This window comes from Rhincodon typus, chromosome 21, assembly GCF_021869965.1.
Source record: "Rhincodon typus isolate 14 chromosome 21, sRhiTyp1.1, whole genome shotgun sequence".
In the NCBI taxonomy this organism is placed as follows: domain Eukaryota; kingdom Metazoa; phylum Chordata; class Chondrichthyes; order Orectolobiformes; family Rhincodontidae; genus Rhincodon; species Rhincodon typus.
In genome coordinates, this window is record NC_063352.1 from 24,028,731 (window position 1) to 24,056,624 (window position 27,894).

Here is a 27,894-nt window from a genome sequence, read left to right on the forward strand (position 1 = left end):
CCCATTTCTGAAGAAGGGTCTAGGCCCGAAACGTCAGCTTTCCTGCTCCTCTGATGCTGCTTGGCCTGCTGCGTTCATCCGGCTCTACACCTTGTTATCTCCGGCATAGGAAATTAGTTGCACCACACTATTCTGGAATGTTACTTTTAAACTTCAAAATTCACAAATGACCAACAGAGTGATAAGTTAATTAACCAAACAAGTATGAAAAACAATTAACAGTGCTCTGGTAGAAAATGATTATTTTAAGAACTGAACAATTAATAAAACTGAGCAAAAAACAAAATAGAGCCTTAAGCAGTGACAATTTTCTAAATCCTTGATTGTGCGTATGCAGTTTCCCTGTACTAGTTCTGTACAGCTCTTCCAATTTTGCTTTTGTTCAAAACTTTAAGATGTTTATTATAATTACACAAATCTGCTTGTTTTAATGTGCATTGCTGTTTAACAAGGTAGATTCTAAACACCATGTTGCAGTGCTGATTAACTCTATTTCAGTACAGCTTCTGAAAAACAGATCATAAAATGTGAGCTCTTTCCAGAGGATTTTCTGTTAATCAGTTTAAACCTTCAGGATGAGCAATTAATTGTTTATTTCTTTTTAAAAAAATGCATACACATCAATTTCCTCTGCACACCAGTATTCTGAATGGTGCTGATAACATTCGCTGCCATCTCCATTACCACAACAATAGTGCAACTTGACAAAACAAGCATTCAGGTGTCAAGTCATCTCATTCCATTTGCGTAGCTCTGATCTTGGGAGAATAGAATAGAAAATACAAAAGTCCTGTAGCAGAAGACAATTTATTGAATAATTTGGGGGGCTGGGTGGGTTGTTCAATGCATCATATTTTCTCGGATTTCCTCTCATTAGGCCTCCTGGGTTACTCTGTATTGCTCAAGAAGCAATGCATTAACCTACTCTCAAGTCTCTTACAATGTTGTTCTCCATCATCCAACAGTAGCCCTGGGAGAGTAGCCTAAAAGGAAGACACCTGCCTCTAACCTAGTAGCCAAGATTGAACAAATTAGTGTGTGAGGAACTGATCCGTCACTCTGCGGCAGCAAAGAGCTAAATCGGTCTGCCACCCTGAAAGAAAGAAGTGTCTTCCCAATCTTTACAATTCATCCACTGCTAATATCAAAATGAAGGTACAAGAATAGATATTAACACCGACATGGATTTATATAGAGTCTCATTTATGCTGACTACCCCTATAACAGTTTAAATTATAATAACTGTAAAAGTATTGCTTAAACCCATTTGATAGGTTCCCAATGCATTATCATTCTGCATTAAAAAACTACATCTTACACATTGACATACCAAAGGATTCAAAAGGCTATCTCTAGTAATAAAAGCACAGTTAACTGTAAATTCACTGTTCTGCAAGTGTTAAGACAGATTGGCTATGGTCATTCATTGATATCACAGTCATACCAAAGGCAACAGACAGGGAGATTTCGCTTTTCTGATGAAGGGTCTAGGCCCGAAACGTCAGCCTCTCTGCTCCTATGATGCTGCTTGGCCTGCTGTGTTCATCCAGCCCTGCACCTTGTTGTCAGGGAGATTTCGCTGTTGGTAAAACCATATAGTTCCCTCATTCTGAAATTCCCTCCTTAGGCCAAATAATGTTTTCTCCAAATAAAAACCTACATATCCAACTAAGAGTTGGGTCATCTCTTCCAAAAAAAATTCTCATTTTGCATCCTTTTTTTGGCAGTTTAAGAACATTCCAAAATGTTTAGACTAGAAAGAGATATATAGACGGTTACCCAAGGAATTACTATGAGGATAGCTGCATTTCTTGATATGCATTAACAACTTGTACTTTTTCAAAATTTTCTGAGTATGCAAAGTTTCAAAATATTGTGAACTGTGAAAAGGATAGTGATAGATTCAAAAGGAAATTGATTGGCAGAATGTGCAGACATGTGGCAAATAAAATTTAATGGAAGAAAGTGTGAAGTGATACATTTTGAAAGGAAGAATGAAGACAGGCGATATGAAACAAGGAGCAGAATTTAAAGGAAGTGCAAGAACAGAGAGGCACAAATCATCATAGGGTGGCAGCACAGGTTTTAAAAAAGTGTAATGGATACTGGAAAATACTTGCTTAGATATGGGACAAATGAATAAGAGTGGAGCTAGTTGAATTGCTCTTACAGAGACGCAGTGTGAAACTAATAGGCTGAACGGTCTCCTTCAATCATATGATTCACATGAGCATTACCAGAGACATATGAACTGCATATGAAAACATTAGGAAAAGGCAAGTTTTAAGGACCATCACGGAGGAAAGAGAGGTACAAAGGCAGAGCTTTAAGGATTAAATTGCAGAGAACAGGCCCCAAGTATCTCAAGGCATAGCTGCCAATGGTAAAGCAAAAGAAATTTGAGATGCCGAAGAAGCTAGAATTGAACAAAGAGAGAGAGCTTAAAGGACTGTTGGACTGGAAGATATTACAGTCAGGGAAGGGAAAGGTCATGGCAAGACGTGAACAAAAGGATAAGAAATATGAAATAAGGCTTTGCTGAACATAGAGTCAGTATAAGACCAGGCATAATTAATAAAACGGGCACTTGGGTTTTGAATGAGTCCAAGCGAAGGGTAGTAGATGCAAGGATGGCCAGCAAACACTGGATCAGTAAATTCTGGTAGTTAAAAACAGCATGATGGTTTCAGCAATAGAGGGGCTAATATTTCCACTCAGGTTTAAAGGTACCTGCAATTTCTTGAGACGGTGGCAGATTGGGTCGTGACCCCAACTGTTCAGGGTCTGTGCCTTCTTCCAGAATCCGCACCCGTTCTCGGAGATGCTCACATTCTTCCTTTAGGCTCTTCTGCTCTGTGATGTGATGTTCCTTCGCCAGACTGCAAGGGTTCATACTCAAGTGAAGCACCTTTGTTTTGGTGGGATCATAATCACCCTGAAAGGAAGGACGTCTCCTATTTAGTATGACACGGATGAGAATCTCAAATTTGATGCCACAGCATAAACATCTATATTTTCAAAACAACTATGTCTCAAAGTTAGCTGTTTGAAGGAATTATAAACATTACATGGTCAGAGTTACTTCTCATTCACTAATCTACTGTAATCACTTAACCTACTCATAATGAATCTCATTGAAGCTGACTAAATATAACAGTTCAAACTAGAATAAGAATAACTGTAAAAGTATTGCTTAAACCCATTTGATAGGCTCCCAATGCGTTATCGTTCTGCATTAAAAAATTATGTCTTACACACTAACACAATTCAAAATGCTATCTCTAGTAATAAAAGCACAGTTAACTGTAAATTCACTGTTCTGCAAGTGTTATTACACAGATTGGCTATGATCAGTCATTAATATTCATTCTGAAATTCCCTCCCTAGGCCACATAACATCTTCTCCAAAAAAACCTACATACCCAACAGAGTTTGGTTTCTCTTCCAAAAAAATTCTCATTTTGCATGCATTTTTTCTTAGTACACATATGCGAGCATGTTAGGGTATTTGAAAAATGCCACATAAATGGAACAGCATCAACAGCTCATATTTATGTTCCTTCATTGCAGATCCCTCAGCCAAACATTAAAGTCTTAAAAGATTATTTGATGAGAGGAATTATTTTGTTCCATTTTAGTGAAAAACCCTCAGCATTTCAAATCTTTCTTTGCATTTGTAATTCTTCTTAGTCGGCAGAGCACTCATGAACAGAGCCGAGTGTGACACTGTGTTAGTATCGCAGCTGATGTTATTACAGGACAAGTCAGACCTTAGACAGGAACCTAGTTTGATAGATCATACTTGTATTTCTTTTGGTTTTAAGGAAGTGGTCTCTTGTTGAAAAATAGGCATGCAATGCTTCTGATTTTATTTTAATGATAAAACAGGAGTTTGAGAAAATAAATGAGGATAAAACCAAAATAACCAAACCATCTACTCACAATACAAATTCAAAGATTTTTTTCAACACACAGTAAAGCATAATCCTATTAATCCCAAAGCAAACTTTTATAAATTGAAAGTAGTAAAAAGCTTTTGTATAGTACCCAAAAGACACCCTGGCCAGTACCCAAAACACCAATCATCCAATATTCATATCAGAGTCCTTGTATCTAACACCTTGGTAGGCTTAAGTAACTTGTGATTTAAAGTTTTAAACTGGAAGTGCAGATAGCATCTTCTTGCAGCTTTCATACACCTAAGCTTCAATGTACTCAACTTCAAGTAACCTCTTAAGTGCTTCATAGCAATACTTCTGGTCTGCGACTAATATTAGCTCCTCGCTCCAAAACAACCTAGTTCACTATACAACCTTCCCTCTCAGGGTCTACACAGTCATCCTATTCCAAAGATTTCATAGGACCTGCTACAGGAAAGATGCTGGTAAAATTGAAAGGATAACGAGAAGATTTATAAGAATGTTGCCAGGGTTGGAGCTTTAAGCTATAGGGAGAGGCTAAATAGGTTGGGGCTATTTTCCATGGAGCATTGGAGGTTGAGGGGTAACCTTAAAGAGATGTAGAAAATCATGAGGGACATAGATAGGGTGGCTAGCCAAGGTCTTTTTCACAAGGTAGCTGAGTCTAAAACTAGGAGGGCATAGGGTTAAGGAGAGAGGGGAAATATATAAAAGGGACCTAAGGGGCAATTTTTTTCACGCAGGGGATGGTGCATGTATGAAATAAGCTGCTAAAGGAAGTAGTAGAGGCTGGTATAATTACAACATTTAAAAGCCATCTGGATGTGTACATGAATAGGAAGGGTTTAAGAGAGATATGGGCTAAATGCTGGCAAATGGGACTACCTTCATTAGGATATCTGGTCGGCATGGACGACTTGGACTGAAGTGTCTGTTTCCTTGATGTAAAACTCAATGACTGCTCCCTCAAAGTAAAATCTGAAACCAAAAGTCTCTCTAAGATACAGGTATCCTCCTTAGGCTTAAAAATCTCCAATGAACTTGAGACCCTATTATTTATCCTGCTGGATGGGAAAAGAAACAAAAATCCATTAGTGGTGCAGAAAACCCATTCATTCCAGCTTTTTTCCTGTAAACTGTAGACACTGCAATAAGGATCCACACACTGATGCTATTCACTGCACTGACTTCCACTTCTGGAAGCTGCTGCCATGCAGAGACCTCAGAGGTCAACACAGAGGAAACCAAAATTAGCCGGAATGTTGATTCACTCTTAAGTCAGGGTCTCAAGAACTGTTTTAAAACAGATCACCATGGCTACAGAAATAATTACAAGTTAATTATTAATTTCAGACACAGGAAGGCCACAACTCAATTCCAAACTCACAACAAATAATAAGAAAATATATATTCAAATTCAGTTTACATCACAACTGACACTAAAATCCACTGTTCAAAAGAAAAGAAATAGGTAGTGGAGGGTTAGAGCATTTCTATTACCAATTCGACATGTTGTAGGGCGGTGCATGTTGACAGACAGATTATAGTGTTAGCATTATTTATAACTGCATAGTTTAGATATATAAGATAATAAATGGTTGGCAGCAACATACAAGGCAGTAATTCAACTGAGCAGTTCGGGTGACGTCAAACTGCAAAAGCTAGGCTCAAGTAATTTATGAGTGTCAACAGAGTCATAAGATAGAATTACTGGCTCAAATCCATGCTGGTACTTGCTATTCTTTTTATTATGAAGCCTAAATTTACAAAAGACAACGTTAATTTTTGAGCTCCTACTATACAATTGGATTGTGGGGTATAGTGGAGACAACACAGCTTAAATGAAAGTAGAATAAGCAGGCTACTGCCAGCTGATCTTACAGTGTATGCATCTCAAGTCTGAGACATCCAATACTGCAGTAATACCAAAAACACTAGCAGGGGAAGGGAGTTAGTGACGGTTACACAACAAATTTCTTTTATTACATTAGATATAATTTCTAAAGATATTTGAACCTTTATAGTCAACTTAGTATTGGTAAAATTATTATTTCTAATAAAGTTGTGTTTCAAAATATTATATCTGGTATTACATGCTAGGTTTCAAATATTAATACTTGTTGGAAAGGTAACTGGGAGCAAAATTAATAGTTCTTTCTCAATGTCAACAAAAATGCAATGTTAAGACTTCTGTTAACTTGAACTATATTTCAGGTCTCTCTTTTGGTATGATGAAGGAGAATTTACATTCTAGCAATACCAAGTGGTCAAGTGGACGACGTCAGCAAGGAAGCTCAGAGTAACTCGTATGTACAGCAGTTTCAAACAAATGCAGGGATTCAATTGTTTTGCTGGAAAACTGAATAAGTAAATGCCCACCTGACTTAAGATCCCTAATAAAATATGCAGGCAGTTACACAAAATGATATCCCTGGAAAACAGGGCCCTACTGGAGGTCATTTCAGAAAAAGGTTTTTGACCTTGATGTTCCAAAGCTACAGATTTTGAAAGCTATCAAGGGAGACAATTGATAGGCTAAACAGGTATACCATTTTTGCAACATGCCTGGAAGGCCAGCTCTTCGAAAATGACATTCCCTGCAGCAATCTACAAGAGCAGAATGGTTTGGAGTTAACCTAGAAAAGTAGCTTTTTTTTAGGGAGAAAAGCAAGAGTCATTTTGGGAGACAGGTACAAAATTGCCCAAAGAATTTCGTCTTAAAGTTAGCAAACATAACAATCTCACAATGCCCTAGATGTCTCCAAAGCTAATTAACTATTTTTGAATTGCAGTCATTATTATGCAATAAATATGGAATTAGTTTGATTGTATGTTGTATAATAACATTTACTGCTCCTTTTAAAAAAAAAGTTACAAAATAATCATTTCATCATTCTTTTGAAATAGCTGGAATCTGATTACCCTCAGGGCTAAAGGAATGTATTATTCAGACCAACTTTATGAAGGAATTTAACAATCATTGTGAAAGAGAATCCAGTCATTACCCAAAAGGACTGTGCACACTCTTCAATTCAACTCGGTAATTTAATATGGGTAAGACATGTCAATGATATCAACACTTAACCACCTAACAACATTTATTCACTATGAACATAAGTATGTTGAAGTCAATCAGCAGCATTTGTAGTAAATTATGAAGGAACGCTATTGAAAATTTTCTTAAATAAGCATGCAGCCATTTCAAATCTCTAGGTAAAGGGCCAGTACTAATTTGTTTAAAACATCACAGATTGTGCTGAGATATGCATCCATGATCAGGAAAGACACTGATTGATGTTAACAAAGTGACAGCAGTCATCAAATGATTCACTCTCTTCGGGATTTGAGACTTGACATGTAAAAGAGGTCCAGTAAGCTGCCAGAAAGGAAGCTTATAGGTAAGAGCAAGATTTAAGAACTTTCTTTGATAACAACATGGAGAAAGGGAGGATGTATAATGCTTGTTTCTTTCTCCAACCCCGGGGATAAAACATCTCTTAACTCTGATAGTGATTAACCTTCTGTTGCTTAATTCTTGTTTGGATCTTTTGTTAAAGTCATATCAGCAAAAGACTGTAGCTGAGCCTAAGCTGCAGTACTGTACAAGACTGGTCATCTTTCATGTCTGGCTATATTCACTACATTGTGCATATTTCACAAGATGGTCTGCGCACACTAAATAAGCCATTGGGTGCTGTACTGTGGGATTGTTCCACTTGTTTTGCACACGTTAAGCAGGGAATGTCTCGTCTTGCTTAAATGCAACCACAAATTGAATTACGGTGATGGTGTGACAAGATGATTATCTTGTCAACAGCTAAAAACAAAAAATTTGAGCAAACCCTTGAGATTTATTTTCCTCTGCTTTACTCAGTTTCTTTTCACCTGCTACTCCCCTTATTTCAATCAGCACTGCCAAATAAAAGGCCTCAGGCTAGTTAAGTTGCTACAAACAACACAATGCTTGATGCAAATGGCTTATATTCTGCCACTTACATTTGGATACACTTGAATATTTGGTTGCTATCAACAGCTTTCTGAAATGCAAATACAGCTTTTACGCAAAATTATTAACTCTGAACGTTACAATGTAACACCAAAAGAACAAAATCATTTGCATCCCTCAGACTAAATTATGACCTTGCGTCAATTATCTTAACAGTAATCTGCTTTGTTTCCTTTCCTTTGAATGGTGCTTATGGACAAGTCAAAGAAAGATTTTACAAACTTCTGTTGACGCCAATTTTTTGGACATTGCAATGAGTTATAAAGACCTGCTTTGTTCGCAACAAATTGCAAAATTATTGATTATTCAAGAAAACTTTGGATTTATATCACACCTCTCAAAACCTCTCAATGAAGCCATTAAATATCTCTGAGATCACCACCATTATCTAACAATAACTCTGGGACTTCGAATACAGGGGTCAGCAGGGAGTAGATCACGGCTGGGAGTTTCATCCCTTAGAATGGCAAGCTGTCACACAATATTATAAATAAGTTAGTATCAATGTCTCCAATTTCCCAAAAATATCCACAATGTGACTATAAAGTTATTTCCATTGACAATGTGATAACCACAGATGAAAAACTTTCAGTTTCCTCTACGTCTTCACAGTTAATCCCGGTTTGAATTGTGATGATAGTTTAGAAAGCAACAGTAACAACATTTGAGAAGTAATTCATTGGCTGCAAAATGCTTTGAAATATCCTGAAGGCATGAAAAACACCATGCAGTTTTTTTCTTTTTCTTTCTAACTACCCTTCAAATGGTTCTAACTGACATTCATGACAGACAATACCACCATTATAAACAAAAATATCTGATGCCCCAGAAATAATGTATTTGTTAACATTATTTAATCAGGGCGTGTATGAACTGAAAAGCTTGCATTTCCAACTACATTTTGCCTTCAATGATGACTTTAAAAAGGCACCTATGTCCTCACAAATGCCTTAATACAGGTTGCAAAAACCCTCTAAGAATGTAAACTTGTTCCTATTTCTGTCCTTGATGCTTATTTCGTAAAATTTATTTTCATTAATTTATGTGAAGTGGACATTGCTGGCTAGGCCTGCATTTACTGCCCATCCCTAACTGCTCTTGAGAGTTGTTAGTAAACTGCCTTCTTGAACTGCTGTTGTCCATGAGAGGTAGGTGCATCCACAGTGCCCTTAAGAAGGGAGTTCCAGGATTTTGACCCAGCAACAGTGAAGTAACCATAATATAGCTGCAAGTCAGGAAGAGGTGTGCCTTGGAAGGGAATTGGCATGTGGCTCTGCTCCTATGTCACTGGTGCCCTTGTCCTTGCTGGTGGTAGAGGTTATGGGTTTGGAAGATGCTGCTGAAGGAGTCTTTACAATTGCTGCATTGCATTGTGTAGATGATACATACTGCTGCCACTGTACATCATTGTTTAAGACAGGCATCAGTGAAGGTGATGAACAGGGTGCTAATCAAGCATGTTGCTTTGTTCTGAATAACACTGAGCATCTTGAGGGTTATTCGAACATCAGTCATCTAGACACGTGGTGAATATTCCATCACACTCCTGAACTGGGCCTTGGAGATAGTGCACAGGCTTTGGGGAGTCAGGCATGGTGTTACTTGCTTCAGAATTTCTCGCCTCTGACCTGATGTAGCCACAGCATTTATACAGTTGGTCTCATTTTGTTTCTGGTGAACGATCAGCTCCTGGAGGTTGATGGTGATACTTTAAATTATGCATGCCCGTGGAATCATCAAAACTAGGTTCAAGAAATATGGAGTTCAAAATTATGGAAGAACTTAACCAACATAAAACCTTGCAGGGACAGCTTTACAATTTCTATTAAGAGGAAGCTTTTGAATTATACTCAACATGCAACCATTGTCCCTGTCAACTGACCCTTGATTATACATACAAAAATTAACCTAAGCTATGAGGTACATAAACATGACGTTTAGCACAACCTTTCAACAGGAGCACAAAATAATTTCAATGAACTCCTGGGAATTAATTTCTTTGAATTCAAATGATGCAGCAGAATGTTTGTTTCAGCATTTTAATGTTTCCAGTGTATCTGCAAAATAAGCCATTCAGCAAAATTCTGAATATATTTTCTACTGTTTAAATTAGAAATGAAAGTGAAAATAAAAATGGAAATGTCCTGTGAAATTTAGAACAGACAGTATTTCCAAAGGAAAACTGCACTGTGATCTCAAAATAACTCTCTTGATAGCACATGTAATAAGCTTGACCAACAAGCAAAATCCGTAATTCACTCAGCTTCCGGTTAAAAGAAAAGCCATTTTTATTGGTGCCACCCATAAGTGTCCAAATCTGTGCATGTACAAGTTGATGAAATAAGAGATTAAGGTTCCATTCTGAAGGGAAGAAAGGATAAAGACAGAAATCCTCAATTTTTGCAATTAATTTTTAAATAATGTGAAGATCATTTTTCCCACCAAAATGAAAGCAGATAGCTGCTACATGAACTGAGTAATGAAATTTAGTTTTAGTTTCTCAGAGAATAGGACGCTGAAATGAATCTTTTCTTTTACCTGCCACTTAAATTATCTGATATTTGGCAGTTTGAATTTAACTGATGTTTTGGGACTAGAGAGAGCCAAGAAATGCAACAAATAGTCTGAGAAAGTCATATTTTTACTTAGTAATGGGAATTTAAAAGCTTGATCATTTCATCCAATCACAAGTGTAAATGCCAAGAAAAAAATGAAACCCTGAAAAGCTAAAATTTTGCCAATTGACTGAAATTCGGAGGTCTGGCTTGATGAAGCCACCTTTGTGCTCATCTCGGAATAATTATCAACGATTTTTGAAACGTACAACAAATGGTTCCAGATTCATAATGTTTTCTTGTGCTCTGTTATCATTTTGTTTTTTTTCTGTGCCAGAAGACCTGGGTTCAAATCTTACCTGCTCCAGATGGGTGTCATTTCACCTTTCTCAGTTTGGTCACCTAAGGAGATCACTTTGGCAATCATTAAATATTTTCAATTTCAAGATGAAAATTGTTGTAGAACAACAAACAACCAAGTAGGTGATAAGTTGGTTGTGAATGACAGGAATGTGGGGATATCTGTGTACACATAAAATTGTATAGCATGCTCTGCTATTCACATGTTGTATACCAGTCCATAATTTTCAGAATAGGAATATATTTGTGTTAATGTCTGATGAAAATATGATAATTATAATCTGATGTATGGCAGAGCAAACACACAAGTCCCAGTCAGATGTAATGTAATAACTAATAAAGGTCAATATTGCCAGAAGACACAATGCAGAAAAACAGTTGAGGGGTGATCTGTTACACTTAATTACCACTATAAATTATTGGATGTCTACTGTTACTCATGTCAACATGCAGGAATCAATATCAGAGTTTTCTCAAGATAGAATAGATGAAATGGTAAGATACGAGTATTTTTAATATTCAAGGTAAGGGACCTCAGTATTGGGAAATTATTTGCTTTCCACCTTGAACACCTATGGTCAACATCAAATGCTCCTAGGTCAGGAGTGCTCCATCAAGCATCAAAAATGCATCTCATGTTGCACAGGTAGATGACATTTCTATTTCTCACAAAAATGGTCTTGGGGCCTCTGATTAATATTTCAGATTGATGCCAACTAAGATGTCTTTCAATGTAATGAACTTCGTCAATTTACTGACAAAATTCATCCAATTACAATTTAATCACTTCAGTGTAAAACACGTTTGTGTTGAGTGTCTTTTTATGTAAAATTAATTTTTTGGATGAACAGTTAAACAAGCAATGGTACTAAAACTTGACTAAGACTATTTTCATCTGGGATTATTTTCATCTGGATTCATTACAATTCTAATTCAAATGTGGAATGTCTTCATTAACTGGCCTGGGTTTTCTTAGGATTCAACTGTGAAGTTATTGCTATTTTTTTCAAATTACCTTCTTGTAATTTTTTCATTATTATTGCCAATCAGTTGGTCTCTCTCTCTCTCTATCCTCTTTTCTAACATTCCATGAAACCTATTTCTTCATCCAAGTTATAGTAAATATTTCTGATTTCAGATGTGGTTCATTTTCAACTTCTGTTTGTTAATAGTCCTGTGGAGCTCCTTAGGATTACTTTATTAAAGGCATTGTCATAAAGTAGTTGTGTCTTTTGCCATTATGTCTTTTTAGATAATTTAATTCCCCTTTGAGTACTTCAATTGAACCTAAAGATTGTAAGAAATAGGAGCAGGAGTAGACCATTAAATCCCTCAAGCCTGGTCACTCAACATATCATGGCTGATCTGCCCCAGGCCTCAAATCCTCTTTTGCACCAGCTCCTGATAGCACTCAACTCCTTGATATTTCAAAAATGTATCCACCTCCTCTTCAAATACTTTGAATGAACTAGCCAATGCTAGATCCATTTGCCTTCTTAATTATTTGTTGTACCTGGATCTTAACTTTGTGTTTCATGCACAAAAACACCCAGATCCCTCTGTGTTACACTTTTTTGGAGTCTCTCTTCATTTAAATAACTGCCTGCCTTTCGATTATTCCCTGCAAAGTACCTCACACTTTCCTACATTAAACTCCATCTGTGAAGTTTTTGCCCACTCACTCAATCAACTATATCCCCTTGGAGATTCCTTATGCCCACATTGCAACATGCACCCCCTATTTCTGTATCATCAGAAAATTTAGGGACATTACACTTTTCTCCAAGTTCTAAATAAAGACGATATAAAGCGGAGGCTCCAGGACTGCACATTGTGGACCTCCACTAGTTACGCTAGGATTGGATTCAGAAGGTAGAGCTGGAATGTGCAAGGATGATGGGGATGCTGTGTGATTCATGGAAATGATCAGAGGTTGTCTTATCAGTGATTGATGTAATGAGAAGTGAGAGGTGGTTAGACAACAACGTTAAAGAGGTGGCCAGGAATCTGGGAAATCACCAAAAATTAAATGTCAGGACGAGCAAAAAATCTCATGGAAAGACAATTGATTCGCACGTGCAATCGATACTTCACAGCATTAAGTACAGACACGAAAAATAAATCCTGATCCAGTCAGCTCATTCCTGGAACTGATTCAGTTGGAATGCTCATGAAAAGGAAGGGCCAATTCACAAAAAAGGCCTCAAAATTGGCAGCAATTACACAGAGACCAAGAGGCAAGTTACAACCACCAAACCACTATCTTGAACAATCCCAACAACCTGAGAGATAAGGCATTAGCCTGCTAAGCCAGAGGTTGTGGGTTCAAGCCCCTTTCAGAGTGAAGCAACATTTGGTCCAGAAACAAGTGGCAAGGTCTCTTTGATACGTCACAGTCAGAGAACTGATCAACAAACTGGGCAGTTCCTGTTCAGCTCTTTTCTCACTCCATCACTTGCTTTCCAATGAAACAAACCAATACATTGCTTCACCCAAGCTGTGCGCCATCATAACACGCATGAAAGTCTCATCTCCACTTTGCAGACAAATTTTGTCCCTTCAACTCCAGCTTTCAGATTGCCTAGCACAAGTGAATGATGAAACTAGCTTGAGGGACTGAATGGTCTCATCCTGTTCCTAGGTATACCAGCAGATAAGCATCAAATGGTGTAGAAATGAATTTGAGGTACAGATCAGCCATCGTGGAGTTAAATTGTGATTAGGCTGAATGGTTTTCACATTTGGTTGTAAACATCTACAACAATGGTCATCAACATGATGAGCTCAGAGAGGGTATAAGGGAAGATAGGGGAGAAACTAGAGAATGATGCGAGTTCATGGCTAGGCAGGAGGCTGCATTAATACAAGTTTGACCTGATGGGCTAGTGGCAGGCAGGAAAGTGGCCGAGGTAACTGATGGGATCATTTCCCTGAGCAGAGGGGATCCATAACCAGGCAGCAGAGATTTAAAGGAATTGATAGAAAGAATAGACGAGAGTTGAGGAGGAGTAATTTGTTCTCTCACAACATGTAGGTCTGGAACTCTCAATCTGAAAGGGTGATCTAGGCAGTAAGCCTCATCACGTTTCAAAAACACTCAGATATGAACTTGAAGGAATAATCCCTCCACATTTAAAATACAGATTGAATAACTTCTCCATGATGAAGTGTCTCATCAAATACTCAGAGAAGGTACAGTATTGATTAGATACGGTCTAAACTGTTCCTGGAGTGTCAGATGAACCAGGGTCACACTCACACCTAGATCAGGATTAACACGTATCTGCCAATGTTTACAATATTAATGGCAGGAGAAAAAACAATCCCATTCCTTGTCCCTCCCCGCCCGATTCTCTGGACTGGAAATCTATTATTGTATTCAAACTCAATAAGCCATTGTCATTTTAATGAAACCCAATGGTTTGACAAGTTCATTTAATCAGTCATTAGAATCAGGATAATGATAAATAGTTATAAATCACAGAATAGTAACACATGCTTGTTTGTCTGCAGAACTCTCTCCCTCTTATAAAATCAGTAGAGGCTACATTGCACCTCCTACAACTAGATGTATGGTGTTTGAATGATTCTTTCTGATATAGAAGGTAAAGTCACACGGGGTCAGAGGTGAGCTTGCAAGATGGATAAGAGACTGGCTCGGTCATAGAAGGCAGAGGGTAGCAATGGAAGAATGCGTTTCTGAAAGGAGGGCTGTGGCTATGGTGTCCCTCGGGAATCAGTGTTGGGACCTTTGTGGTTTGTAATATATATATATATACATATATGATTTGGAGGAGAATGTAACTGGTCTGATTAGTAAGTTTGCCGATGACACAAAGGTTGGTGGAATTGTGGATAGCGATGAGGACTGTCAGAGGATACAGCAGGATATAGATCAATTGGTGACTTAGGCAGAGAGATGGCAGATGGAGCTTAATCCGCAAAAATGTGAGGTAATGCATTTTGAAAGGTCTAATCCAGATGGAAAATATACAGTAAATGGCAGAACCCTTAAGACTACTGATAGGCAGAAGGATCTGGGTGTACGGGTACACAGGTCACTGAAAGTGGCAACGCAGGTGGAAAAGGTAGTCAACAAGGCATACGACAGGCGTGCCTTCTTTGGCTGGGGCACTGAGTTTAAAAATTGGCAGGTAATGTTGCAGCTTTATAGAACCTTAGTTAGGCTGCATTTGGAATAGTGTGTTCAATTCTGGGCGCCACACTACCAGAAGGATGTGGTGGCTTTGGAGAGGGTACAGAAAAGATTTACCAGGATGTTGCCTGGTATGGAGAGCATTAGCCATGAGGAGAGGTTAGAGATACTTGGGTTGTTCTCACTGGAATGACGGAGGTTGAGGGGGGACCTGATAGAGGTCTACAAGATAATGAAGGATATGGACAGACTGGACAGTCAGAAGCATTTTCCCAGGGTGTCAGTTACCAGGGGACATGGGTTTAAGATGCGAGAGGCAAGGTTGATGTAGGAGGCAAGTTTTTTTTACACAGAGGGTGGTGGGTGCCTGGAACTCGCTGCTGGGGAAGGTAGTGGAAGCAGATACTATAGTGACTTTTAAGAGGTGTCTTGACAAATATAAATATGATGGGAATAGAGGGATACGATCCCCAGAAGGGTAGGGGGTTTTAGTTGTGACGGGCAGCATGTCGGTGCAGGCTTGGATGGCTGAAGGGCCTGTTCCTGTACTGTAACTTTCTTTGCTCTTTGTTCTTCTATTTGCCCAGATACTGCTCCGAAACACGGCATCCAACGATGATATTAAGGCGAATAATACAATAGTGTGAGATTGACTGAGGCCCTCCATACTCGGGGAACTAAGATTGAAACAATCCCATTCAGTTGGCTTCGCCACTTTCTTGCTTTCCACTAGCCTATCTGGTCAAACATATATTAACGCACTTCCCTGCCTAGCCATGAACTCATTTCTTGCTCTAGTTTCTGTCCTATCTCCCTTTATGCCCTCTTGAGTTCATCTTGCTCATGAGTCCCACCTCCAGCCCCCACAATCCTATTCACACTAAACTGATGATCACCTAACTTCCCCTAATGGTCTGCATGTTTGCAATTATCCAGCCTTCACCTGATTGTAAGATTGGACTTCATAATCCTAACACTCAATGCATGAAAAATAATTTTCTCATATCTGTAATTACCTTTTTTGCCAATTTCTTTAACTCAGTGCTCTCTCATTTTCAATCACTTTGAGTGGGAACAGATTCTGCCTCAACTACTCTGTCATGACCCCTTCATGATATTGAGTCTATCAAAACTCCTCATTCTCCAATGAAAACAGCCCCACTTCTCCAATCAATCTGGACTGTGTTTGTGTCAATGGATTGTTATAGAAGTTCATCTTTTACTCAACAAATAGCTGTGAGGCGCTGATAAATTTGCTGCAATGTTAATTAGCCTACTCTATGAGTGCAGAATGAAACAACACAATTACAAGATTAAGAAACCTTGAGCAAGCCCAGAAATTACAATGTTTCCCCATTTACAGCATAAGTGACTACGTAAAAATAAAAATGGATAAATAACTGGTTTGGAATGTGATTAATTATTATTGAGGTACAAACGAAAGTGCATTGTAATAAGTGGTTTAACGTTAAACACATGTATAGAAATCAACTGTTCAGGCATATTACCAATTACTAAAGGCCGTAAAATTCCCTGGTTGAGAAGGTGGCTAAGAAACCCATAAACTACCCATATAACTCTCAGACTGCTTACAGTGATTGATTGATTGATTTCATTTATATTCTCTGTCTCTATCTTGACCCATCCATTTTCATCTCATGCCAATGATGCAGCTAAAGTGCTGATGCTCAACAACTGTCTAAGGTTTCTTGCTTTCACACTGAGGTCTCCGTGCAACTCCATTATGACCTTGTGAACATTCATCATTTTCCTCACTCCACCATTAGGAACTCTTCCATTGAGTGCCTAGGTCCCAAGCTCAGGAATTCCTTCACTAAACCTCTCCAGAACCCTACCTCACCTGCTTTAAATTCCTCCTTAAAATTTACATCTTTCATAAAGCTTTTGGCAACCAGTCCTAATATCCCCTGCAATTTGGCAGCAAATCATTATCAAAAATACTCCTATGAAGTGTTTTAGGACATTTTATGTTAAAGTCTCCACATAAATGCAACTTAATTTGAAATGCACTTTTTTTTTCTTTGATACAAAGAATATGTTTATGGGAATTAGATGACAGAGCTGCCAATCAGAATAAAGACTTTTCAAATTCACTACAGATTCTCTTCAAATTTCTATTGATTCTGCTCGGGTCTCTGAAGAAATATGAATGCTAACTTAATTTTGTATCTTGACAGCTGTTAGATTAAGGACACTTTCATCCCATCTTCTCGGGCTGAAATGAAACCAGGGTTTCAGGCTTACAAGGAATTTAAAAACAGATTCCATCAGTGTAATGAAATATATAACTTCTCTAGTTTCAAACTTTTGTTCTCAAGTGGAAAGGCTAAGTGCAGTTCAACACTAGTGAGTCCATCTTCAGGGAATAGAGACCTTCCAAATTCAAATCCAGGCCTCAGATTTAAATAATACAGGATTAAATAAACATTTGTGCTGGGTTCCCATCTGTGGCAAATTTCTCCATTTGTATTAACATTTAATCATGACTAAAATAGCTAGTTAACCTATTGTTGAAAAAGAAATTTTGGCATAATTATTGGGAAAGCTGCCAAAACTTTGAATGATGCCATGGGATTTTTAATATCTACTGGAACAGGGGAAATAGGTATCACTTAAACATCGCAGCCGAAGGAAAGCACATTCAACAATTTTGCACTGGAAATATCGACTTAAACTTTACTGTAAAGCATAAAAATCCCATTTTCAAAGAGCTTTCAAAAGGCTAGCAAAGCAAAGATAACACTGTATGCACCCTGGAATAAATCATTACATCAGAAATACATATGAAAAACATCAATAACATTTAAATGATTACATACGGGCAAGATTCAGACAGATCAAAACTGTACAACGAGGGAGAGAAAGAAGAAAGAGAGGAAAACACAATTGGGTGGGCAAGAGAGGGGGTGGAAGCGGAAGAGGAGAGGGGAGGAAGGGGAAGAAGAGGGGGAGGAAGGGGAAGAAAAGAGGGGAGGAAAGGGAGAGAGAAAGAGGGACAGAGAAAGACAGAGAGAGACAGACACACAAACACACACACACACACACACACACACACAGCAAGACAGAAAGAGAAAAAGAGCGAGAAAGATGCTGTGTCTGTAAAATGCAGTGATGCTTTTACTGTGATAGCAGAACATTGATGAGAATGGGTTTCTGCATTTGAAGAAATGGACCTTTTATAAATTTAAAGAATGAATTGTCAGTGGGTGCCTTGCTGCTGGAAATCAGTTGTCTATGCTCAGGAAGACTGAGTGAAGAGACTTTTAAATGGACTCTGGATGACTTGCACCATTGCGGCAGAAAAGAGTCAACAGAACCCTTAAAGGTGCTAGAGTTTAAACACTTAAGGAAAGACACTGTAAGATCCCCCTGATGAGGGGATTCCAGCATAACTGACTTTGCGTTGTGGGGCACTGATTCATCAAATGTTAACACAACAGCCACGTTAAGTTTTGTTTGTATAAGGCTGAGAAACATTGTTTTTAAACACAGCTTGCTGGGAAGATTTCGGAGATGGTATCCTCAAAGGGAAAAGTTCTCAGTTTGAAAGAAAAAGGCTTTCAGAAATCAACTGCCATTCTATGAGAAGTCCAAGCAATCTGCAAGTGTCATGACTGCAGAACTAGTGAGGCAGGAGAAACCTTTCCCTCTCAAACCCTGTTATATCCAGCAAGTCAATCTGGCAGGCAACCTCCAAATATTCAGAAGTCAACAGAACAGCTGAATTCTGACTTCAAGATTTCAACTTGGGAAAAAGAAATTTTTGAATACGTAACAGGCCTGCAATATTATCGGACTGGTTCTATTATCATCTTTATGATCTTATTTTATCCATTTCTATCTTTAATCTTTGTTTCTACATTTAACTAATAACTATGCAATGATTTTATGACTGCATAATTGCTGAAAGTTACTAAAGTAACCTTTGCTCATGTAATAAAACTGAAGTTTTGCTGCTAGTTGTCTTTAATTTTGATAACATAAATTAAAAGGCTGCTGTGAGCTATATAAATTCACAGTTCACTGACCACACTGCAGGCACTATCTGAGAAGCCAGACTAGATCTTGATTTAATATCTTATCCAATAGTGCAGTTCTATTTCAGTATTGCCCTGGTGTGGCCACAAGAGATAGATTCAGATGGTGCATCGTCAAAAAAGAGCACAGGTGACTGAGATTTGATGGAGTAGGAAAAAGAGAGCAAGAAGGGAATCAAAAACTGTGAAGGGTAAAAGAATGAGAGTTTGAATAAAATCAAGCTTTTCATAGCACTTTAGTTTACAAAATCAGTACATTCTGTGCACCATCTCCCCCATGTGGTAACTAATACATTTAAACAGAAAGCATACTCTCAGAACAAACAAACAGTGCAGGAAGGCAGTTCCTGAATACATGGCATGAATGAAGCATTGAAGGATTTAAAACAATGAATCTAGCTGTCGTAAGGAAGCTCCCTTCTGACATGGCCTTTACATAATGGATGTTTTCAAGTAAAAGGAGGAAGGCTTATGGTCCCGCTGGTGTTGGTAACTCGTCCGTTCTACTTCATCGGCTTCCAGAGAAGAATGAGAAGTTTTTCTGAAGTTGCTACTTTCTATGCAATTCCACAGGGAATTTATTAAACAAGGTCCACAGAGAGATTGTGCTTATCTCACAGACAGATACAAGCTGCAAAAGTGAAATCGCCTTTCACACCGGCTGAACACACAACCACACAAGCTTAACAAGATTTCTGCTACTGAATTTGCACTTCAATCTAAACATTTATGAGAATTTCAATTGCTACATTTAAACTCAGATTGTTTCAAAACTAATTAGAAATTTTCAGGCTTACATCATAGGAAGTACCTAAAGCAAGAATAAGTCAAACCTCCAGCTCACTAATTCATCAAACCACAGTACTTTTACCAATAAATCATTGTTTTGGGAGACTAAACTGCTTAATTTACTGGATTGTGTATCTAAACAGGAAAGGTGATATATTGTAAAGGCTTTGCAATAATCAACTAAGTTCTATTTGTTGAATTTTTAGCAAACTTTCACATTAAAATAGTTCATATTTTTCAATTGAAGGAAACAACGATCATCTGTGAGTTACTGACATTCAGGACAGTTCTCTTACTTCACAGAATCCCCATTGTGGAAACAGGCCATTCGGCCCAACAAGTCCGCACAGACCTTCTGAAGACCATCCCACCCAGACCCATCCCTAACACTATCTCTGTATCTCCCATAGCTAATGCACCTAACCTACACATCCCCAACACTATGAACAAATTAGCATATTTTCAACTTCTTAAAATTTGAAAACAGACATAATCAAATGATCACAATCTGTGCAGACATCTCCACAAAATCTGTTCATAGCTCATGAACAAGATGCTAAAATGGAGAGTTATGATAAAGGGAGGGGGAGAGTGAGAAGTCAATGCTGTCACCAACAGTAAGTCCACATTCCAAACGTCAACACTATTAATGTATTATACTTTATTTAATGTATGGTCTAAATAGAATACAAGAGGAAAGGAATGAAAGAAAGAATTTATGCTTCAAATTGGAATATAAGAAACAGAAAATATTCAGAATACACAGCAAATCAGTCAACAATGGTGGGGATGGTGTGTCAATGTGTTTATGCCAAGATTCCTCCAACCTTGAAGCTCGTCAAATTGCTAAATACTTCAGCTTTTTACGTTTTCATTATATACTAGAAGGTAGTATGGATGATCAGAAAGTCCCCTAATATCACTGATCATAACTCACTTGTAACCATTGCCTATAAGTCATCAAATTAACTGTTCATGAGATGCAAGTCCTTGATTGTTCAGTGGTGTTATTTAATTGTACTCTATCTTGACCCATGGCAAACTTTGCTTATGATTTAAGCTGGGTACCTATCAAATAGCTTATATTTTATATTATATAAAATATCGTATATATTGTATTTAACACATGCAATATTTTATAATAAGATGTCAAATATATTCATGTGTGTATACATCTCATTTAATTATGATTAGTTAAATTAATAATTCTACACTCATATTTTAAATTGATTTACACAGAAAGCAAATGCTAAATAGCTCCTAATTTCTGAGTTAGCTAACATTCAAGTCATATAAATCAAAAGAATTGAATAAAACATTTAAGGTTACAATAAATAAAAAAGTTCAGCACAACGAACAAGTTGAACAGTTAGTCGCCTGAGAGCATTTAAATTTTGAGATTATTTCTCTTAATTTAGCTTTAGTTTAAAATGCAGGGGCAAGGCAACTCAGTCCCATGGAATGCACATCTTGTATCATCTGGGAATTCCACAATGTTTCTCATGTCCTGCAGCCCTCACAGGGAATTAGTGTCAGCCGGGAAAGTTCAAACTCTGGACTTAGAAGTGTGAAGGACCCCTTCCGACTCCATTTTGATTTAGTTCCCTCCCGCTCTCCTACCTCTCCCTCATCTTTGATGGTTTGCATTGCCCTCAGTAAGCTTTGCACATAAATTATTCAATTGGAAAGCACAAATCATTTACTAGTGGTGGTTAATAGATGGAAACAATTATGCCACAGGTGATTTGAGGTTAGGAGAAAAAATGCTCAGTGGTGTTTAAGAGCACTTCTGGATAAGAGAATAGAAGAGTGAAGGGGCAACTGATGTCCTTACAGAGCATCCATCAGACTGACAGGTAGATGGACAGAACTTTTCTAGAGCTGATCACCTAAAAATGAACAGTATGCTCACAGAGAGAGAATGCTAAAAAGTCAAGGACGACCAGGTAGGTAACCCTTGGCTGTTAATTAAAAATCTGTATAGTTTAGCCTTGAATATATTCTATGACCCAGCATCCACTGCTCTCTGTGGAAGAGGATTCCAAAGCTAGTGACCCTCAGAGTTGAAAATTCCCTTTTTGAGCCTAAAATGGAAGACTCCTTATTTTTAAATTATGCCCCCTCGAGCTAGATTATCCCATGAAAAGGACAATCCCCTCAGCATCTTTCCTGTTTCAGAGGCTTGTTTCAATAAGATCACCTCTCATTATTCTAAAGTCCAATTTGTGTAGGTCCAACTTTGTCAACCTTCCCTTAAGTGACAACTTCGTCATTCCAGAAATGAGCCTGGCTCATTTATTTTAACTTTGTTTTTTTTGCTTGTTATCCAACCCTGTTTCCAGGTTAATACATCTTCCCCAACATAATAAGTTTCCTTATCTTGTGTGGTAACTTTTACCTGGCACCTTGTTGAATTTTCCCTTCATGAAACCATGTTCACTCAGCCTCACTGCATCTCGATTTGCTGAATCCCTGTTACTCCTTCTTTAACAACAGATTCTTAAAATTCAGTTGGCTTATAGTTTGCTGAATTATGCCTCCTTTGTTTCTCTAACAGTGGTGTTACATTTCCAGTTTTCCACTCAACTGGAATCTTGCCAGAAGCCATGGGATTGTGGAAGATTAGCACTACCTACCATCTCTGCCACCACTTATTTTAAGACCTTAGGTTGCAGGTTATCTGGTCCATGGAACTGTATTAGGTTTTAGCTCCATTACTTTTACTAACGCTTTGTTAAGATTTTACTTCCCAATTTTCTCTTGATTTTCTGTTATCAATAGAATACACATTCATGTTATCTATTGTGATGATAGATAAAAAGTACTTGTTCACTGTTTCTGCCATTTCCTGGTTTCCTATTATTAATTTTCCAGTGTCACTTCTGAGGGACCAACACTTGCATTAATAATCTTTTCCTCTTCGAAATATGTAGTAGCTTTTATTGTATGTTTCAACATTTTTTGCTAGCTTTCCCACATGCCATTATTTTTCCCCCTTATTTTTAGTTGCCCTTTGCTGGTTTCTAACAAGCTGGCCCATCACGAATTTTTACAGAACTGTAAGTCTTTTCTTTCAATTTGATACCATTCTTAATTTGCCCTGTCAACAACGCATAGGGTATCCTACTGGTAGAATCTTTCATTCGCAATAGAATATGTTTATTTTAAATGTCATGAATTATCTCCTTAAATATCCACCAATTCTCTACTGTCTTACATTTTACTTAATTCTCCTAATCCAAATTAACTAATTCTGTCTTTGTAGCCTTGCAACTGCCCTTATTTAAACTTGGGTGCTTGTTTTAGAGCCAAAATTCTCTCCTGCCAAACAAATATAAAATTCCATCATCCTACCATTGCTCATCCCTAAACCATGCTTTTCTATGAGGTTAACAATTAATCCTGTTAGAGTACACATTACCAAGTCTAATACAGATTCTTCCATAGTTGTTTCCAGGGCAGCTTTTGTTCCAAGAAACTGTCCCTATGCAGTATGTGAATTCATTCTCCAAGGCTACACTGGCTAATTTGATTTTCTTCAATCCGCACGAATGCTAAAATTGCCGACTATTATTGCAATAACATTCTTACAACATATAGGGAAGGAAAATATTACAGTGCTGGAGAAAGATGATATCTTAGAAGGGTTGACAGAATCTATTTGGTTAGATGCATACAACAAAAATACACAATTACACTACTAGGTATTTCCATAGGCTGCCAAGTTGAGGAAAAGGTGAAGGAAAGTAAATTTTCAAGGAAATTAAAAGGAAGCAACAGGTAGAGGTGTGATAATGAGCGACTTTAAGTATGCTAATTTTAACCGGGTGTTATAAATGGGAAAGCGAGGCAAGTTTTTCAAAGATGTATTCAGGAAATTTTTCTACTTCAGTACACTTCCCAGTTAGCAAGATTAGATCACGTGGAATCCAGGGAGAGGTAGCCAATTGGATACAAAGTTGGTTTAAATGTAAGAGATAGAGGGTGTGGCGGAGGGTCATTTGTCGGACTGGAGGCCTGTGACCAGTGTACGAAATGGTGCTGAGTCACTGCTTTTTAATCATTTATACAAATGATTTGGATGCGAATGTAGGAAGCATAGTTCGTAAGTTTGCAGATGACACCATAATAGGTGGTGTAGTGGTCAGAGAAGGTTACCTCACAGTACATGGAACCTTGATCAGATGGGCTAATGGACAGAGTAGCAGCAGATGGACTTTAATTTAGATAAATATGAGGTGTTGCATTTTGGTAAGGCAAACCAAGACAGAACTTATACAGTTAGTGGTAGGGCCCTGGGGAGTGTTGCCGAACAAAGAGGCCTAGGGGTGCAGTTTCATTGTTCATTCAGCTTCCCTTCATTCAGTATAGGAGTTGGGATGTCATTTTGCTGCTGTACAGGACAGGAGCGAGGCCACTTTTAGAAGACTGTATTCAGTTCTGATCTCCCTGCTGCAGGAAAGATGTTCTTAAACTTGAAAGGGTGCAGAAAAGATTGACATGGATGTTGCTTGGATTGGAGAGTTTGAGCTACAGGGAGAGGCTGAATAGGCTGGGGATTTTTCCTGGGAGTGTTGGAGGCTGAGGTGGCTTTATTGAGGTTTATAAAATTGTGAGGGGCATGCACAGGGTGAATAGACAAGGTCTTTTTCCCCCAGAGTACAGGAGTCCAAAACTAGAGTGCATAGGTTTAAGATGAGTGGGGATAGATTTAATAAGAATCTAAGGGGCAAATTTTTCATACGGAGGGTGGTGCGTGTTTCAAATGAGCTGCCAGACAATGTAGCGGAGGCTGGTATAATTACAACATTCAAAAGGCATCTGGTTTAGTATATGAATGGGAAAGGTTTAGAGGGATATAGGTCAAATGCTGGCAAATGGGAGTAGATTATTTAGTGATTGGCACAGGCAAGTTAGACCGAAGGGTCTGTTTCAGTGCTGTTTAACTCTATGACTGTATAACCCAATGAGGAAGGTGTTGTTGCTGGATCTGATTCTGGGGAATGGAATGGGTCAAGTGGATAAAACACCTGCAGGGTAACATTTCGGGAACAGCAATCATTGTATCATAAGATTTAAGCTGGTCATGGAAAACAAGTCACAATCTGGACTAAAAATGCTGAGTTGGAGCAGTATTGAATTCAGTGGGATGATACAGATCTGTCCAAGTAAATTTCAATCCAAGACTATTCAGCAAAACTGTAATGGAACAGTGAGTTGCTCTTCAAGGAAAAGATAGTTTGAGTACAGCCAAGCTACATTTCAACAAGAACAAAAGCAAACAACCAAAACCAGAACTCCCTGAATGACAAAAGTGATAGAGAATAAGATGAAGAAGAAAAAATGACTTCTGACATCAGGTTATTAATATAGGTGAGAACCAGACTGAATATAGAATCAGCAGAGGGGAAATGCAAAAGGAAATTAGAGAGGCAAAATAGAAATATCAGAAGTGACTGGCAGCTAACATAAAAGGAAATCCAAAAGTATTCTACAGGTTTTTACGAAAAGGAAGAGGAGGGGGTAGGGTTGATACAGAGAAAAAGGAGGCCTACACAAGGTGGTGGGGAGCATGGCTGAGCTACTAAACGAGATTTTTGCATCTGTCATTACTAATAATGCTGCTATTAAGGTCAGTGGTAGAGGAGATAACAGAAACACGAGATAGGCTAACAATTTAAGTAACAAGTAGTAGGATTGACAGTAAAGTTGGTCAGTTAGTAGGAATGGATGAGATGCATCCAAGGTATCTTATGGAAGAGAAGGGGGAAATTATAGAGATACTCACCATAATATCCCCATACGCCCTTGGTACACAGGGTGCCAGAATGGTGATGGCATCAGAGGACTGAAGAATTACAAATATTCCCCTCTGTTCAATTTAGCCCCAGTAGTAGGAAAGCATTTATGAATGATAATTGAAATAACACTCATATGCACTTGGTTTAATTAAGGAAAGCCACCATAGATGTGGTAAAAATAAAACAGATTTAACTAACTTAATGAGTTTCTTTTTAAAAAATGAAGTAACAGAGATTTACGAGGTTAACGCTGTTGATGCTATATAGATTTGGAAAAGGCAGTGAATAAAATGCCACATAGTAGTCAGCAAAGCTTAAGTCCATGGAATAAAAAGAACTGTGGTAGCACAGATATGAAGTCCAATGAGAAACAGAAAATAGGACCGTTGCAGGGATGTTTTTCAGACTGGAGGAAGATAGATAGGGGGGTAACATCAAGGGTCAGTATTATCACTTTTCTTGATGTATATAAATTATTTGACTTGGGGCGTTCGGGGCACAATTGCAAAATTAGCAGGAGGAACAAATATCTAATGATTGGAAGCTCTGAAGAAGAGCATAATGAATTTCAAGAGAACATGGATTATACTCACAGGTGAAGTGAAATGTAGCGAAAAGTGAAAAGCAAAAAGCTGTATTTTTGGAAGGACACAACTGTAAAGGGAAGCTACAGGAATACAGAATTCTAGGCATATTTGTGCACAAGTTATTGAAGCTGACAGGCTATTTAGAAAGCGGCTAAAAACAGCCATACAGGTTAAAGGATCCTGTGCTTTAAAACAGAAACATAAGCTGTAAAATCAATGACATTAGTATGAACCATTTTAAAACTCTGGTTCAGCCTCAACTGAAGTGTTATGCCTATTTTAGGAAGGACATAAACGTTTTTTAGAACATGCAGCAAAACGTTACAAGAAAATCTCCAGGTAGGAGAGACTTTAGTTACATGGCTAGATTGGGGAAGCTGGGATTATTCTCTTAATGAGGATGACAGGAGATTTAATAGAGATGTTGAAAATCATGAGCATTCTGGACAGAGTAAATAAACATAAATTGCTCCCATTGGCAGAAGAATCAAGGACTAAAGGACACAGATTTAAATAACAGGCAAAAGAACCAACCATGACATGAGGAAATACCATGGATGTTTAGGATGTGGAAATGGACCTAAGAGTGTACTGGAGGTATAATGACAGTTATAGTCACAGCTTTCACAAGGGAACAAGTTAATCCTTTAAAAGGAAAAACAAAATTGCAGAGCTACAGGAAAAAGACAAGCAGTGCGATTAGCAGAATTGCTCTTGTCGGGAATAAGTATAGGGGAATCAGGGATTCTATGTGGGGGAAAAAAAAAGCATAGACAGGACAGGCTGAACGGCCTCATTCCGTGCTATAAACATTCTTTGATGTTATACTGTATAAACCTGTGTGCTTCACAATTCAATATAATTAGATTAATATATTGGCTTTGGAAAATACATTAACTTATGTCTTGGATTAATTTATGAAAAGAAAGGCTATATTATATCAAAAATTAAATTCTTTGAAAGTAAACTGCTAAACTTAATAGACATTCTATGATATGCCAGTTCAAAAACATTCCGTCTACTTATTAGGGAAAAGAGAAAAGAAAGGAACACTCATTTAAGTAGAGCCTTTCACAACCAATTCAAACTTGTTTATAGTCAATGAGGTAGAACTGAAGTAGAATTACTAGGAAGTACTAGGAGTGTAGGAAGTACTATGAAATTTATGGGATCAGGGCAGTGGGAGGTGAGGAAGGGTTGAGTTGGGAAGAAAAAGGAGCAAACCATATGGAATACATAATCAAACATTTTGACTGAATTTAGATCACATCATCAAACGATGTACTTTCATCAGGACCAGAAACAGCAGAAAGGAAAACAATAATGGAAGTCAACGTCACTCATATAAACAAGGAGAACAAGACTCTTCTGAAATAAAATCTCAGCAATTCAAGCCACTTCACGATTTTTAAAAGGTTTACCGAATAAAGAGAGACACCATTTAACATACTGTAATGAATAGAGGGGTATGAAGTGGCTCGGGAGAGCTGCTGCACCAGGTAGAGGTATTAAGTAAAAGGTATAAAAAGAGAGAAAAGTAGTAATGTGACCGTAACAACACAAAATATTTTCTTTTAAGAGATATCCAAGATAATTTAAATGAACTTATGTTACCTGTGAATGCAAATCAAAGCATCACTTGGTACAAATATCAAACTTGGA

The 27,894-nt window shown here is 37.9% G+C and overlaps 1 protein-coding gene across 4 annotated transcripts in view; it reads right to left on the reverse strand.

The window, feature by feature from the left end:
- LOC109931990 (mitotic spindle assembly checkpoint protein MAD1-like) overlaps positions 1-27,894 on the reverse strand; it is a 645,529-nt gene that overhangs the window by 359,139 nt on the left and 258,496 nt on the right. For all 4 annotated transcript variants that reach the window (XM_048609842.1, XM_048609840.1, XM_048609841.1 and 1 more), the window contains exon 7: positions 2,731-2,935. In XM_048609842.1, the coding sequence (XP_048465799.1) occupies positions 2,731-2,935 (205 nt within the window). The remainder of the gene's footprint in view (positions 1-2,730; positions 2,936-27,894) is intronic.